The following is a 13,037-nucleotide window of genomic DNA, read 5'->3' as shown; positions in this document are numbered from 1 at the left end:
AACACATTTGATGCATCAATAGCACATTTCTAGAAAAGCCTAATTTTGAGTTCTCTGAGCATCTAATTGCAAAACTAATGTGAAACTAACACTAAATCGTAAGAGTACAACTTCTTCACATAATCCCTTAAAATTTCATTTTAAAAATTGACTTAAAAATACAATAACCAAGCCTTTCTGCTCTCGGCCCAAGTGACTGCTGTCGGAATGGGCAAGCTTATGAAACGCAGGAAGGTGGAGCTGCTCCTGGCCGCATGCTACTCCAGGCAAAGCGGTCGGTCATCAGGAACATTGACGCTGGCTTCTCAGACCACCCCGACAGCCATGCTCTCTGCTGGCTGGAATTGACCACTATCCCGGAAAAGTGACAGCTGCCATGGGCAGGAAGAAAATTACTAAGAGGTCAAAGATCAAGTCGTGTGAAAGTTTATAACTACAGTCACCTCATGACCACAAGCTACTCTGTGGTTATCCCCTTGGACAAAACTGTCCTCAATGAGGATGTCTTCGGAAACCCTGCTCTGAAATGCAATGCTTGACGGGAGGACAAGGTCAAGTTCAAAGAGAGGTACAAAACCAGCAAGAACAAAATGGTTCTTCCAGAAGCTGTGGTTTTAGATCTTTTTTGTTTCAGTCATTAAATTTTTAAAAAAATAAAATATGTAAACACTGGACACCAAAATAAGGTAAGGGAATTACGTATTACCAAACGATACAATTTACTCAATGGGTTCAGTTAAAAAACTCATGATGGGGGGAAAATTTTTAAAGAAAAACAGTCATAAAGAAATATATCTTATATATTATAGTCATCACGCACACACACACGTGACAATTTAAAAAGAAATAAAGTTATAAAACAGTATGAACTGATTTTGCTCCGGAAGTAAAAATATGTACTTCCTTTCTTCCAAAGCCAAAGTACTGTCAAAACTTCGTTCATCTCAGCAGACAGCTTCTGCTAGCACCCGCCCTGTTTACTCGGACCTCTGTGTCACTTCCATCCTTCCGAGCTAGCTCACTGTTCTCTAACACTCTTAACTGTTCAGGTGGTACTTTTCAGTCTTCTCACTTACTCTACCCCTTTTCTCTAGATAGCTCTCTTCATTACTTATTGCTTAAATAATATGATAAAGATAACATTAATAATAACGAAGGGTAACATTTAGTGCATATCAGGCACTTTTCTTTCCACTTTACATGTATTATCTAATTTAATCATCAAAATAACTCTATCCCGGAAGCACTGTTATCATCACCATTTACACATGAGGTACTAAGAGTTTAAGTAATTTGTCCAAGGTCACACAGGTAACCTTGTGTTACGGCAGGTAATATATATTGTTGTACATGCACAGACCTGAATGCTCCTCAAAGCTATTCTAAAGTTTTTTTCTATAGGGCTGGAAAACAGGCCCAACAGACTCCCCTCTATTGTATATGAAGTGAAGACGACAATAAGATTAACCTAATACTTTGGAGGTTGGCCACACAGACCAAAAGGTACTATACTCTGGATGCCACAAACACTAGCTGCAAGTAATTCCAATGATTTAGAGCAGAGGTATGTGAACTTTTTCTTAAAGGACCCAATAGTAAATATTTTAAACTCTGCAGCCATCCAGTCTATGTAGCAACTATTCAACTGCCATTTTAGTGTGACAGCAACCATAGACAGTATATAAACAAGTGGACATGGCCATATTCCAATAAAACTATTTTTACAAAAGAGGCACCTTGGATCAGGCCAAAGTTTGCCAATGATCGAGAGGCATACTGAGTCTCCTGTGGAGGCAAACGTGATACAACCACTGCAATATTCAATGACGCATAAAGAGTCTCCACTATTTTCCTTAAATAACCCACCACACTTGAATTTTGTATAGCTGAACTTCTCATGGAATAAATACTTAAAATCTGGATAAAATACAAGTAACAATTCCAGTTTTTAACAAAAATCAGTTTGTAAAACACTAACATAAAATTACTAACAAAGTAACATATTAATTTATGATCTACTAAAATCATATCCACTCTTGACAATTCACCACCTGGAAAAGACGACTGCGCTATTATGTTTCAAGGAATAAGATGCTCAAGAGTCACAGGACTTAAAACAGAAAGTTTTGCAAAGTAAAACTTTCTGCCCCATCTCTCCCCTCATTCATTAAGATTTTCGCCCTTGACTCCCTGTCTTAACCAGTTATTCTTGGCAACTTCAAGAGCCACACAGATATTTTGTCCCACCTTAACCTCTGTGTAAATTCCTTGACCACCCTCTTCACTTCCAAAACATATTTTCCTTCATTTCATCTCAACCACCCACTGCCATGGTCAGATCCTAACAGCTTAGTCTCTAAAGAGGACTACAGGCATCTGGAGGTACAAAAGATGATCCAAACAAATACAGGAAGAAATTCTACTTCAATATATTTTTAAAAAAGAAATTAAGGTATTCTCTATTTAAAGTATATAGCATGTTAATTAAAAACATATTGGGGCGGCTGGTTGGCTCAGTTGGTTAGAGCGCGGTGCTCTTAACAGTAAGGTTCCCAGTTCGATCCCCTCATGGGCCAGTGTGAGCTCGCCCTCCACAACTAGATTGAAACAACTACTTGACTTGGAGCTGATGGGTCTGGAAAAACACACTTAAAATAAACATAAGTTTAAAAAACAAACAAATAACATATTGAGGATGTATGCTTATTTTTTTAAACTGATAAGCAAATGTGATCCAAAGGAGACCACCCCCTGTATCTTGTCATTACTGTTGACTACATCATCCAAATGCAAGCACCTCACTTTGACTCCTGCATCCCACGATTCCAGCTCACTCACTCTGGTATCCCAACCCCAACAACTATTCAACCTCTTTAAGATCTCAAAGTCCTTGTCCTCTTCATATTTGCATCGACCATCCTACCGTTCATGTCCTTATTTTCCTTCTTTTCCATCTTATATGCCATGGTTCCTCACTACAACCACTCATGTGTATTCACTGTTTCCTCGCCGTTCTTTCCTGCAGTTAAACATTCCTGACAAAATCCATCCCTGGTTAAATCCAACTCTGCCTACTCCACGCCTGCACCCAAGCACTGAACACAGCAAATTAAAATATGCAAACTTGCTTCTTGCGTTCACTTTAAATTTATGACCACAAAGTTAAGGTCATTGGCACTACCCAGCAATCCTTGTATGTGTCCCTAATCAATTCATTCTTGTTTTGACAGTTTCACACTGTCACTCCTCAATGACTCTGCCACCTCCCTCTCAGCTGATGACCTCTAATATTATTTCTCTGAGAAAACGGAAGCCAACAGAAGAGGACATCACACCCTCCCTCACCAAACCTAATAACCTAACTGCTTCTCCGCTCCTGTACTCCGCCTTCCCTCCTTGAACAATGACATGTTCCTGCTTCTCCATAAGTTCGACTTTTCCACTATTGTCCTGGATCCTGTTCCGTCTCTCTCCCTCAAGGACTCTTCCCCTGAAGTTCCCTCTTCTCCCAGCACATCTTCAGTTTTTCCTTCTTTATCAACATTTATCAGCACTCAAAGTTGCTGCAATACCTTCCACACGAAAGACAGACCTTGACCCCTGTACCTCTCTAGTTCGTACTCTATAGTTCTCGGCTTTGCAGCAGAAGCTGTAAGATCTTTACTCACGGTATCCACTTCCTTTCCTCCCACCCAATCTAATCATGCTTTCACCCCCACCTCTCCACTGAAACCACTCCTCAGGGTCACCCACTAGCTCCTTCCACCTTGCCAAATCCGATGGTCATCTTGTCAATCTCTCAGAAGTTGCTTCTGACACAGCTAAATACCCGTTTCCTGAGACATTTTGCATTTGGTCCCTTGGAAAGCACACTCTCCTCGTTTTCCTCCCACCTCATCACCGCTTGTTTTCAGCCGCCTTTGTGGGTTGCTCTCCCTCTTCCCCACCCTTGTATGTTGAAGTGTCCTGAGGCTCAGTCTTCGGTCCTCTTACTCTGCATTTACACCGTACTTTGTAGCCTAGGAGCAGGAGGCTATACCACATACCCTCAGTGCGTGTTGCAAATTCCCTATTGCCCCACGGTTACAAATTCTACCGATATATAGTCATGCAGCGCATAACCATGACGGACCACATACACAACAGTGGTCCCATTAGATTATAATGCAGTTGTATTTCCTGTAAGAGACATGGAAGGATTTGTAGTTCAGAAGGATTTTTTTCCCTCTGAAGGGAGCAGTATCTGTGGGGCTTGGAATACTTTCCCTCTCACTCACAGCACCTCGATTTTGAGTGCACAGATTACATCCCAGTCAGTCAGCCACTGACCTGTTTCAGCAGAGGAGCCTGTCCCCCAGGGGCTTCATATGAGGACTCAGAGGGTGCTACAGCCCTCCCAGGTCTAGCCTGATGCTCTTCAGAGCACATGGCCATAAGTCTTTTGTTGAGGACCTAAGATCCTGTACAAGGACACAGGTCCACAGGAGCTCCCTTAACAAGAAGTAAGTGTCACTTTCACTTCAGTAAAAGCTCTCTGTGCTAGCATGGAGCTAGTCTGTCCATGTACTTTGGAAATATTTTCAGGTTGTAATAATGCAAAGTATCAATACATTGTGTTTCTTCCATTATTTCAATGCCAGAGAGAGCCCTTTGTACCAGACAGGATCAATGGAAGCAAAAACCAATTTCCAAAGCCAAAATATTGAGTCCTCAGTTCTACACCCTCTCCATGTTAAACGCCCTTTTTTCTAAATGAATACCACAAGGGTCCTTAATTTGAACAGTTCTCCAACATGCAACAGCTAAAACTCAATCGTCACGACAATCCCCTATGCTTCTTTATCTTTCCATCTAAATTTCTTATTTCTATTGATCCTCAGGCCATCTTTCACTCCCTCCTGACAGTCACTATTATGGTGATCTACACCTTATCCAGCCAATTTATCTTCGATATTCCCAATCAACCAGCCCACATCCCTGTTCATGAAGCAGCACTGACAGCTTCAATGTTCTGTCTCTGACCCTGTCAGAAGGAAGCAGGGGAAGGGCTTGGGGAGAACATTTATAAAGTCTACAGTAGTGTCATGTCTTCGGCCTTCACAGTCACGTACCTGACTCACTCGCTCACTCACTGACTCACCCCGGGCAACTTCCAGTCCTGCCAGCTCCCTTCATGGTAAGTGCCCTATAGAAGCGCACCATTTTTATCTTTTAGACTATATTTGTGCTGCATGTTTCCTATGTTTCGATACACAGATACCATTGTTAAGACTGCCTATCACATTCAGTACAGTAATGCGCTGGACAGGTCGGTAGCTGAGGAGCAGTAGGCTATACCACACAGCCTCGGTGAGTGTTGGAGGCTGTATCAGCTGTGTTCGTGTAAGTGTACGCTATGACGTTCACACAACAACGAAGTCGCCTAACGATGCATTTCTCAGAAGGTATCCCCATGGTTAAGCAACGCATGACTGTACTAAGTGACTCCAGCCTCTTCTCTCCCCTGAGCTAGAGACTCTTATAATTAACTACTTAATTAAGATCTCCATCTGGATGTCCCAAACTTTAAGAAAAGCGAAGTCAATTCTTGATTTCTCGTTCATGCCAAACCTTCTCCTCCCCAAGTGTTCCCCATCCCTGTAATTATTACATTCACCTTGTTGCTCAGGCCAAAAATCTAGTCATTATTGATGTCTCGCACTTTATATTAATATTATATCTAATCCATCAGTAAGTCCTATCAAATATACCTTCAAAAAATGTACTTCCAGTTACACAAGTGTATACATTTGTCAAAACTCACTGAATTGTACACTTAAAATGGATGCATTTTGTTGTGTGTAAAAGTGTGTTATACCTCAGTAAAGTGCAGTGGTAGCGTGTGTTACCTACACACATCTGCCACTTCTCACCACCTCCACCACTCCACTCCTTGCTACTTGAACTATTGCAGCCTCCAAACTGGTATCCCTGCTTCCATTTTTACTCACAACAGTTCACATTCCACAAAGTATCCAGAATAATGTCTTTTACATGTAAATCATTGTGGGGACAGAGCCCCAGAGAGCAGTTTCCAGGCTCTCAGCCTCACGTGGAAAGGTGCTGGCTCGGGTAGTAGATGGCCGTCAGCTGTAACCATTGACTCATTGGCCACTGATATAACTGCCGTGGCTACACTAGCAGAAAAATGGGGGCTAGCAAGAAGATAGGGGCTCAGCTAGCAAGCGCGGATTGCAGTTAGCACGGCGGATTGCAACTAGCGAGGGGAGTCGGTCAGTTGGCAGAAAAGCGGACAGCAGGTCGCACGTCGTGTGAATCCAGCCTCCAGTGAGACTATAGTGCTATGACTCCCCTACCTATGGTTCTGTGGGTGTTCCTGTTTGGCCTAGCCACATCCTGTGTTCTTATATGGGGAGCGGGACCAGAGACCCCGCCTGTCACCCCGCACGACAATCATACTACGTCACTTCCAAAATTATCCAATGGCTTCCTATCACACTTAAAATCCAAAAGCCCCTACACCATGACCTCAAGGCTATATGTGATATAACCCCTACCTACCTCTCAGACCTCACCTCTTATCATTTTATCCCTTGTTCTACTGTGTGCCAAACACATTGGCCCTCCGGATACTCCTAAAACACACTAACCTTGTTTCCAATTAATTATTATGTCTTTTTTAAAAAATGTTTTTCAAAAGTAGGTTCTTTACCTCAAGGCTGATGTGCCTCTGTCTCACTCCATTCAATTGTCAACTGAGAAATGCTTGTTCAATCCAACCAAAGAAGTGGATCTGAATGAGTATTTACTAATGTAATTTGACCTTCATAAACTCAAGTTAATACTTAAAGTGCATGTAGCATTCTGATATCCAATTGGAAAACTAAGTTGGGATCAGTTACAGAGAGCCTGGAACATCAGATGAAGGAGTTTATATTTTATCTAACAGGCCAACGCCACGAACTTAAGCACTGGGAAGAGCTACTTTTTTTATTTTTCAAATCCTGAGGTCACAGGTTTGCAAAAAGATGTGGAATAATGGGGAAAATGAGGAGTTGCTTTCAGGGATATATACACAACTTTTTGTACCTCTAGAATTTTGAACCATATGATTGTATTACCTATTTCAAAAATAAATTATACAAGTAATTAAAACTATAAACACAAGGAAAAGGAATTCTTACATGACATAGAAAAATGAGAAACAAATATATTTATGCCTTTTTAAGAAAAATTTGTAGTATTTTAAATACTTTTTGAATGCCACAACTAAGAATTAGACATAAGAAATATAAAAACATTGATAAAATATGTTCATATATTTAGATGAAGCAGACACAGAGAAAAATAAAATACATGCTCATACATAATGGTTCGCATCATGTATTAGGGAGGTCCTGCAGAATTGAATTCTGCAACCTAAATTATCATTACCACAACTTGCCAACTTTCAAGCAGTTTCCTTAAACACCTGAATACCCACTGAGGGCTCATAGAGTGAAGATGTCTCTCAGAAATGTAAAGGCCTGCAGGTGATAAAAGAACAGGATAAGAAATAAGCGAAGAGAAAAAAGAGAGCACAGTCTCTTTCTCTCCAATTCATCTCCAGTAGCCAGTCTCACCACTTGCCAACAACTACATCAGTTAAGAGAGATTAATAACTAAATTATTAATTAATTGGGGACAACAATAAGAGTAGGGGATATAAACACTTATCTCGAAATTTGCTAGAGCCTCTACCTGGCAATCAAGGAGTGATGAGGAACAGGACCTTGCAGGAAAGGGTGCTTCTCTCAGATGAATAAGTCATTCTGGTTTCCATTCCTAACCAAAGTTCTAGAATCTCTACACCATGAAAGAATCAGTCAGTGGACCCTATTGAACTAAGGAAATTCATGCTGCATCAGCCAGGGCAAAGGCAAAATACTATAAACAGCAACAAAGAGAAAGCAGAAATCCCAAACCCTCTAATCTATAGAATCCATCCTTTGATCAAGGGCAAAGTACTGTGAGTTTGCTCATGGCCTAGATCTAAAAAGGTGGCCTCTTTAAACCCTTAACTTCACCCTGTCACATGTCATGTCCAGCCTCATGAACTATGGCCATGGCAAGAGAACATGGGAGAAGTTTCTCCTGTCCATAATCACAAAAATAACACTCTCCCTTGGAAAATATATCCTGATTCCCACTACCCTCCTTCATCAACATACTATGCCTTTTCTGAATCCCTTGAGTTTCAGATGCATGCCGAAGTCAGTGTATGTTGAATATACTTTATCCTGGAGTCATGAATGGATACTTGGTAAGGCTGAAAACATGGAAAAAGAGAGGGAGGGAGGGAAAAAAGGAGGGAAGGAAAGAAGGAAGGAAGGAAGGGAAGGAAAACTAAGATAACAGTGTAGAAATTGGGCCCAATCTGTATCTATCACAGGACCCTACGCAAAGTAAGGCAAAAGGAGTACTAACTAAAAGTCATTACAACAAATGTTTATATATTGAAAAGATTTTAAAGCTCTAATTAAGGATCCACTTATAAATAAAATTCCAGTACATCCAACAAACGTTATTCTTTGGGCCTGTCATCTTGTTAGCTTTAAACTAAATTGTTTAAAAAAAAAAAAAACAAAAAAAAAGCAAAATATTTACAACTATATTCTGAATATTCTAGAATATTCTAATGTTTCTAGTGCTAAGGCCAGATCCTATCATAAAGATCTAATTTAATAGGTATACCATAATGGTCATCCCTAAAAATAATCAAACTATTCAACTAACTGTAATCAAGTTAAATTTTCATTCTTGCTTTCATCTTGAGCTACATTAACAATAACTTACATACTTCTCAAGGGAAAAAATTCAGGGATGCTGCAAATTGTGAGGAAGAAACTGATTTTGTGAGCACTTGATACGTTCTGTTTCTCTTAAGAAAAGAGATTTGAATTTAACCATCTTAAAGTTGATGCTCCCAATACACTATCAAGAAATACCTGTAATCAGCATCTTCCTCATGTATTCCCTAGCTTGGCTAGCAGCACACCCAGTCTTCCAAGCCAGAAACTTGAGTAGCATCTTAGACCTTTCCCTCTCCCTCATCCCCTTCCTTTTCAGACCTCTGAGTGAAATAACCAAGTCCTATCCATCTGTGTCCTAAGTGTTCCTCCCGTCTCTTCTCTCCATTGCATCTGCCATTTCCCTCGCCTTACCTATTGCAACAGCTACCCTCCAGGCCCCCTTTCCACTATGATCCTTACTCCATGCTGTCATCCAAGTGATTTTCCAAAATGCAAACCTGTCTCCCACTCAAAATATTTCACTATGTACCCATCACCCACACAATAAAGTCCACACCATGTATAACAGCACATAACTTTCCATGATTTGAATCCTGCCTGCCTCTCAAACATCATATCCCATTGTACTTGCCTCCTGCACTTTAAGCCCCATCACTGTCAAATTACACTGCTTAAATTTCCCGCACACCTCATGCTACTTAATGCCTCTTCTTTTGCATAGGCTGTTGCTTCAGTCGAGAATATCCTTCATTTCTTCCCCTTTGGCTTCCTGGCCAACTACTAGGAATCTTTCAAAACCCAGCTGATCTCCCAGGAAGCCATCCCAAGACCTTATCCCCTACCCCTAAGAGTTAAATATTTCTTCCTCTGCCAACTTTGTAAGTAATAATGGCATTTACTGGGCATTTACTACGTTCCTGACACTGTTCCAAGCATTTTACATGTATTAACTCATTTAACATTCACAATAACCCTTCCTAAGAAGTGGTACCATTACTACCTTTGTGGGTATGGAAACTAAACCACAGAGAATTCAATAACCTGTCCTCAAGGATACCCAACTGTTAAGTGACAGAGACAGATTAAAATCCCTACATCATATATATTTATATTATTGCATCTATCACAGTAAATGTATCTACATGACTGCCACTGCTCTAAACTGTGAGCTCCTTGAGGGTGGGATTATGTCACATTCAATTCTAAAGCCACAGTGCCCGGTATAAAGTAATCAGTACATGGATTTCTTGAGTTGCAAATAAATTAACATTTTTAACAAGTTCAAGAGAAAAGCACTCAGAAACTAGTTTCCAAATAAATATTCAAATATGCTTTAAGAGTTTTAGAATAGAGCAAGCTATTTTTTCCATCTAATAAAAAGGATGTCACACAGAGGTTAATACAGGCATGAGACTACAGTCCTTGTGGACAATGAAGTGGACTTATTTTCGTAGTAATACCGCTTAATCACTGCAATAAATCAAAACCCAAAGGACCATTTACTCAAGGTTAACTTTTTTCTCTCACTAAAGAAGAATTCTTCTTGCTTATCATTCAGGGCAGTGAAAAGAAAGCCCTAAATTTACTTTGCTCAAGTGGGAAAACGCAAATCACAGACCAGGCACTACTGATTGCTTCCTAAGTCTGGCCAAGAAATGTATCCCATTAGACAATTAAAATAAAACACAGTTGCCTGACAAAGCATATAACAAAAAAATTTCTAAGGTTGTGTGGACTGGCATTCCATTATTCAAATAATGAAAAATTCTTTATCTTAAGCAAAGAAAAAGAAAAAACCAAGAACAAGACAAAATAGATTACCACCCCGCAAGAATACAGATTTCTAGATTGAAACATATACATGTTACATTAAAACATATGCATATATGCTTATAATATTTCAATAGCCAGTCTTTGTTTAAAATTATAAAAATCAAAGTTACGCTAACACGAATGACCTCAAGACCAAGTCTACTGTACTTAGTGTGCTCTCAGTTCCAGTCTTCTGAGCCATACTGAAGTGCAGTAATTAAAACCCACAGGGAAGGTACCAACAGCAACGGTGCACACCCCATTACTTGTTAGTATAATCTGCACCCCGCCCAGCTTCTACACACTTGTGCACTACAGAAAGGTAAATCTGCTCTCAGAAGAAGCAGAGTTTAGGCCACAGAGAGTTTAGGGCCCAGCAATGCAAACCCCACGCACGTCTTACCATTTCTTTGTACACTCAACCATCAGCTCCTGGTAGGAGGCCACAAACTGGAACTTGGATGCATGTTTTCCTACACGCTGCAGTCTCTTCCAAACTGAAGCCATGATAATCAGTCAATACACTGGAGCAGTTCTGGGTTAGGAACACAGCAGCTTTAACAAAGCAGAGAGACCAAAGCAAAAAAGCTTTGCATGTATGTCTGTACTTTTAAAAACTCAACTACGGCTTGAAATGATGTTTGGGGTCCATAAGTCTTCTCCCTGTTTCACAGGGTAAATCCCATCTTAGATGAATGGCCCAGTCAAAACCAGTATGATATACATGACAGGATGAGTGAGAGGCGGTTCCCTCATGGAGACATCACCATTCCACTTCAGGAGCTATATGATGTGTATTCTGGAGGACTGAAAAGCAAAACAAAGAGAGAATATATGAGGAGAGTAGCATGACAAGTGACTAACCACCCATGTTAGATAACACTGCAACAGACAACCCCAGTTCTCCGCATGTTTTTCAAACAATGAAACAAAACACCAACCTCAAAAGCCAGTAACATCAAGGATGCAAGACACCAAGGAAAAAATGACAATTCACACCGAAGACGTGGAGCAACACATCTGGTAATCAGCATCAACAACAATCCAGAAAGGCAAGTCGGGGCCCTACCTCCCCCTCCTAGCATCACAGAAGGGCAAGCAGAGCGGGAAAGTCTAGGGATGCTGTTTAATGTCCACGTACAGTAAGAGGGAGGAGTGGAGTATTTTTAAATAAACTTTGTTTTTCAGCCGATAATTGATAGCCTCGAGTCCTAGAATATGTGCTTGCAACAAATTAAGGAGAGGAGAGGAATGCTGTTGTTGAGTCGGAGGGGGAAATGGATGGGGAAAGAGGAGTGGAGGGAAACCTCAAGGCATAGGGAGGACAACGTCCCGGCTCCAGGCCACTTGGGCTCCCCTTCACCTTCAATGCCAACCGGAGAGAAATGGAAACTCCTGCCTGGGCGTGAAGCAATGACCAGCAGGGCAAGTGCACCGTGCGGGGTGCGGTGCCTCCCTCCCCCCATCCTCAGGGAACAGTTCGCCGGAGCCTCCTCTCCTCACGCACAGAGCCCAGACCCCTGCCCCCCAGTGGAGGCAGGCGGTGGCTCGCCCGCGGTCCCTGTCACCAGGCGATGCCAGAAGACCCCAGCCTGGTCCCCGAGCCCCGGGCCCGCCGCATTTCCACTCTCGCCCCCTCCTCACACCTCTAATCCCGCTGTCGGGTTCAGTCTGGCCCCGTTCCCTCCTCAGCGCCGCTCCTCCGTCGCCGCCGCAGCAGCAGCAGCCGCCGCCGCCGCCAACGAGTCCTCCATCCCCGCCGGAGCCACATGGAACAGCCGAGCCAGCCGCGGCGCTCGCGGGAGCCGGGGTCTGCAGCCCCTCAGGCGGACGGCGCGCCTCACGCCCGCCCCCTCCCGGACGGAGTCGCCCCGCGTCTGTCCCCCACCCTACAAAACCCAGCCGGAGCCGCGGCTCAGCGCCCAGTATCCCCTCCCCCGCCTTCCTCCTCCGCCACCATCATCATTACCTCCCCCGCCGCACCTCTCACACTAACCCTACACACGGCCGCTCAACCTCCGTCCGCCCCTCCACCATTGGCCAGGCGCCGCACATGCCCCGCCTACCTCGGCTGCCGAGCCTTTGAGCGGCGGAGGCGTCTCATTGGCCAAGCCGGGTGCCCATCACAGGGACTCCACTCCCTAGCTCTGGAGGTGTTTTTCCCCCGGAACGCGGCGCACCACAGTCTACCCTTCTTTAAAAAAAAAAAAAATTGGAACCCACTAAGGACAATCCCGCCCATTCCTCTGATTGGGTTGGAGAGGGAAGCGATAGGCGGGAGGAGTAAGGAGTGTTTATGGTGAACTGGAAGATGGTTGCTGAAGGTGAATGCCTGTCAACCGCGCGCCGGGTGCCGGGAGGGGTTTCTGGCTTGAGTCTGTGCTAGCAGAACCCGGGGCTTCATTCGCTGCAGCTGTGGGCACTGTGGCTGCT

General features: G+C 42.8%; 1 protein-coding gene and 1 pseudogene across 10 annotated transcripts in view; one reads left to right on the top strand and one right to left on the bottom strand.

Annotated features, from left to right (window-relative positions):
- Positions 1-12,637, bottom strand: part of EHBP1 (EH domain binding protein 1) — a 297,963-nt gene extending 285,326 nt beyond the window's left edge. For 3 of the 10 annotated variants that reach the window (XM_019717757.2, XM_019717772.2, XM_074332042.1), the window contains exons 1-2: positions 12,251-12,623; positions 11,008-11,411 (exon numbers count right to left, since the gene is read on the bottom strand). In XM_019717757.2, the coding sequence (XP_019573316.2) occupies positions 11,008-11,111 (104 nt within the window). In that variant the 5' untranslated portion in view covers positions 11,112-11,411; positions 12,251-12,623. Of the gene's footprint in view, positions 1-11,007; positions 11,412-11,545; positions 11,939-12,250 lie in introns of those variants that run through there. The other 7 variants (XM_074332040.1, XM_074332041.1, XM_019717767.2 and 4 more) reach the window with 5 other exon arrangements.
- LOC109437538 (large ribosomal subunit protein eL27) lies at positions 39-618 on the top strand (annotated as a pseudogene).
- Positions 12,638-13,037: the final 400 nt, after the last annotated feature.

Source organism: Rhinolophus sinicus, linkage group LG05 (assembly GCF_036562045.2).
Source record: "Rhinolophus sinicus isolate RSC01 linkage group LG05, ASM3656204v1, whole genome shotgun sequence".
Lineage (NCBI taxonomy): Eukaryota > Metazoa > Chordata > Mammalia > Chiroptera > Rhinolophidae > Rhinolophus > Rhinolophus sinicus.
This window is presented reverse-complemented; position numbering and strand designations above follow the sequence as displayed.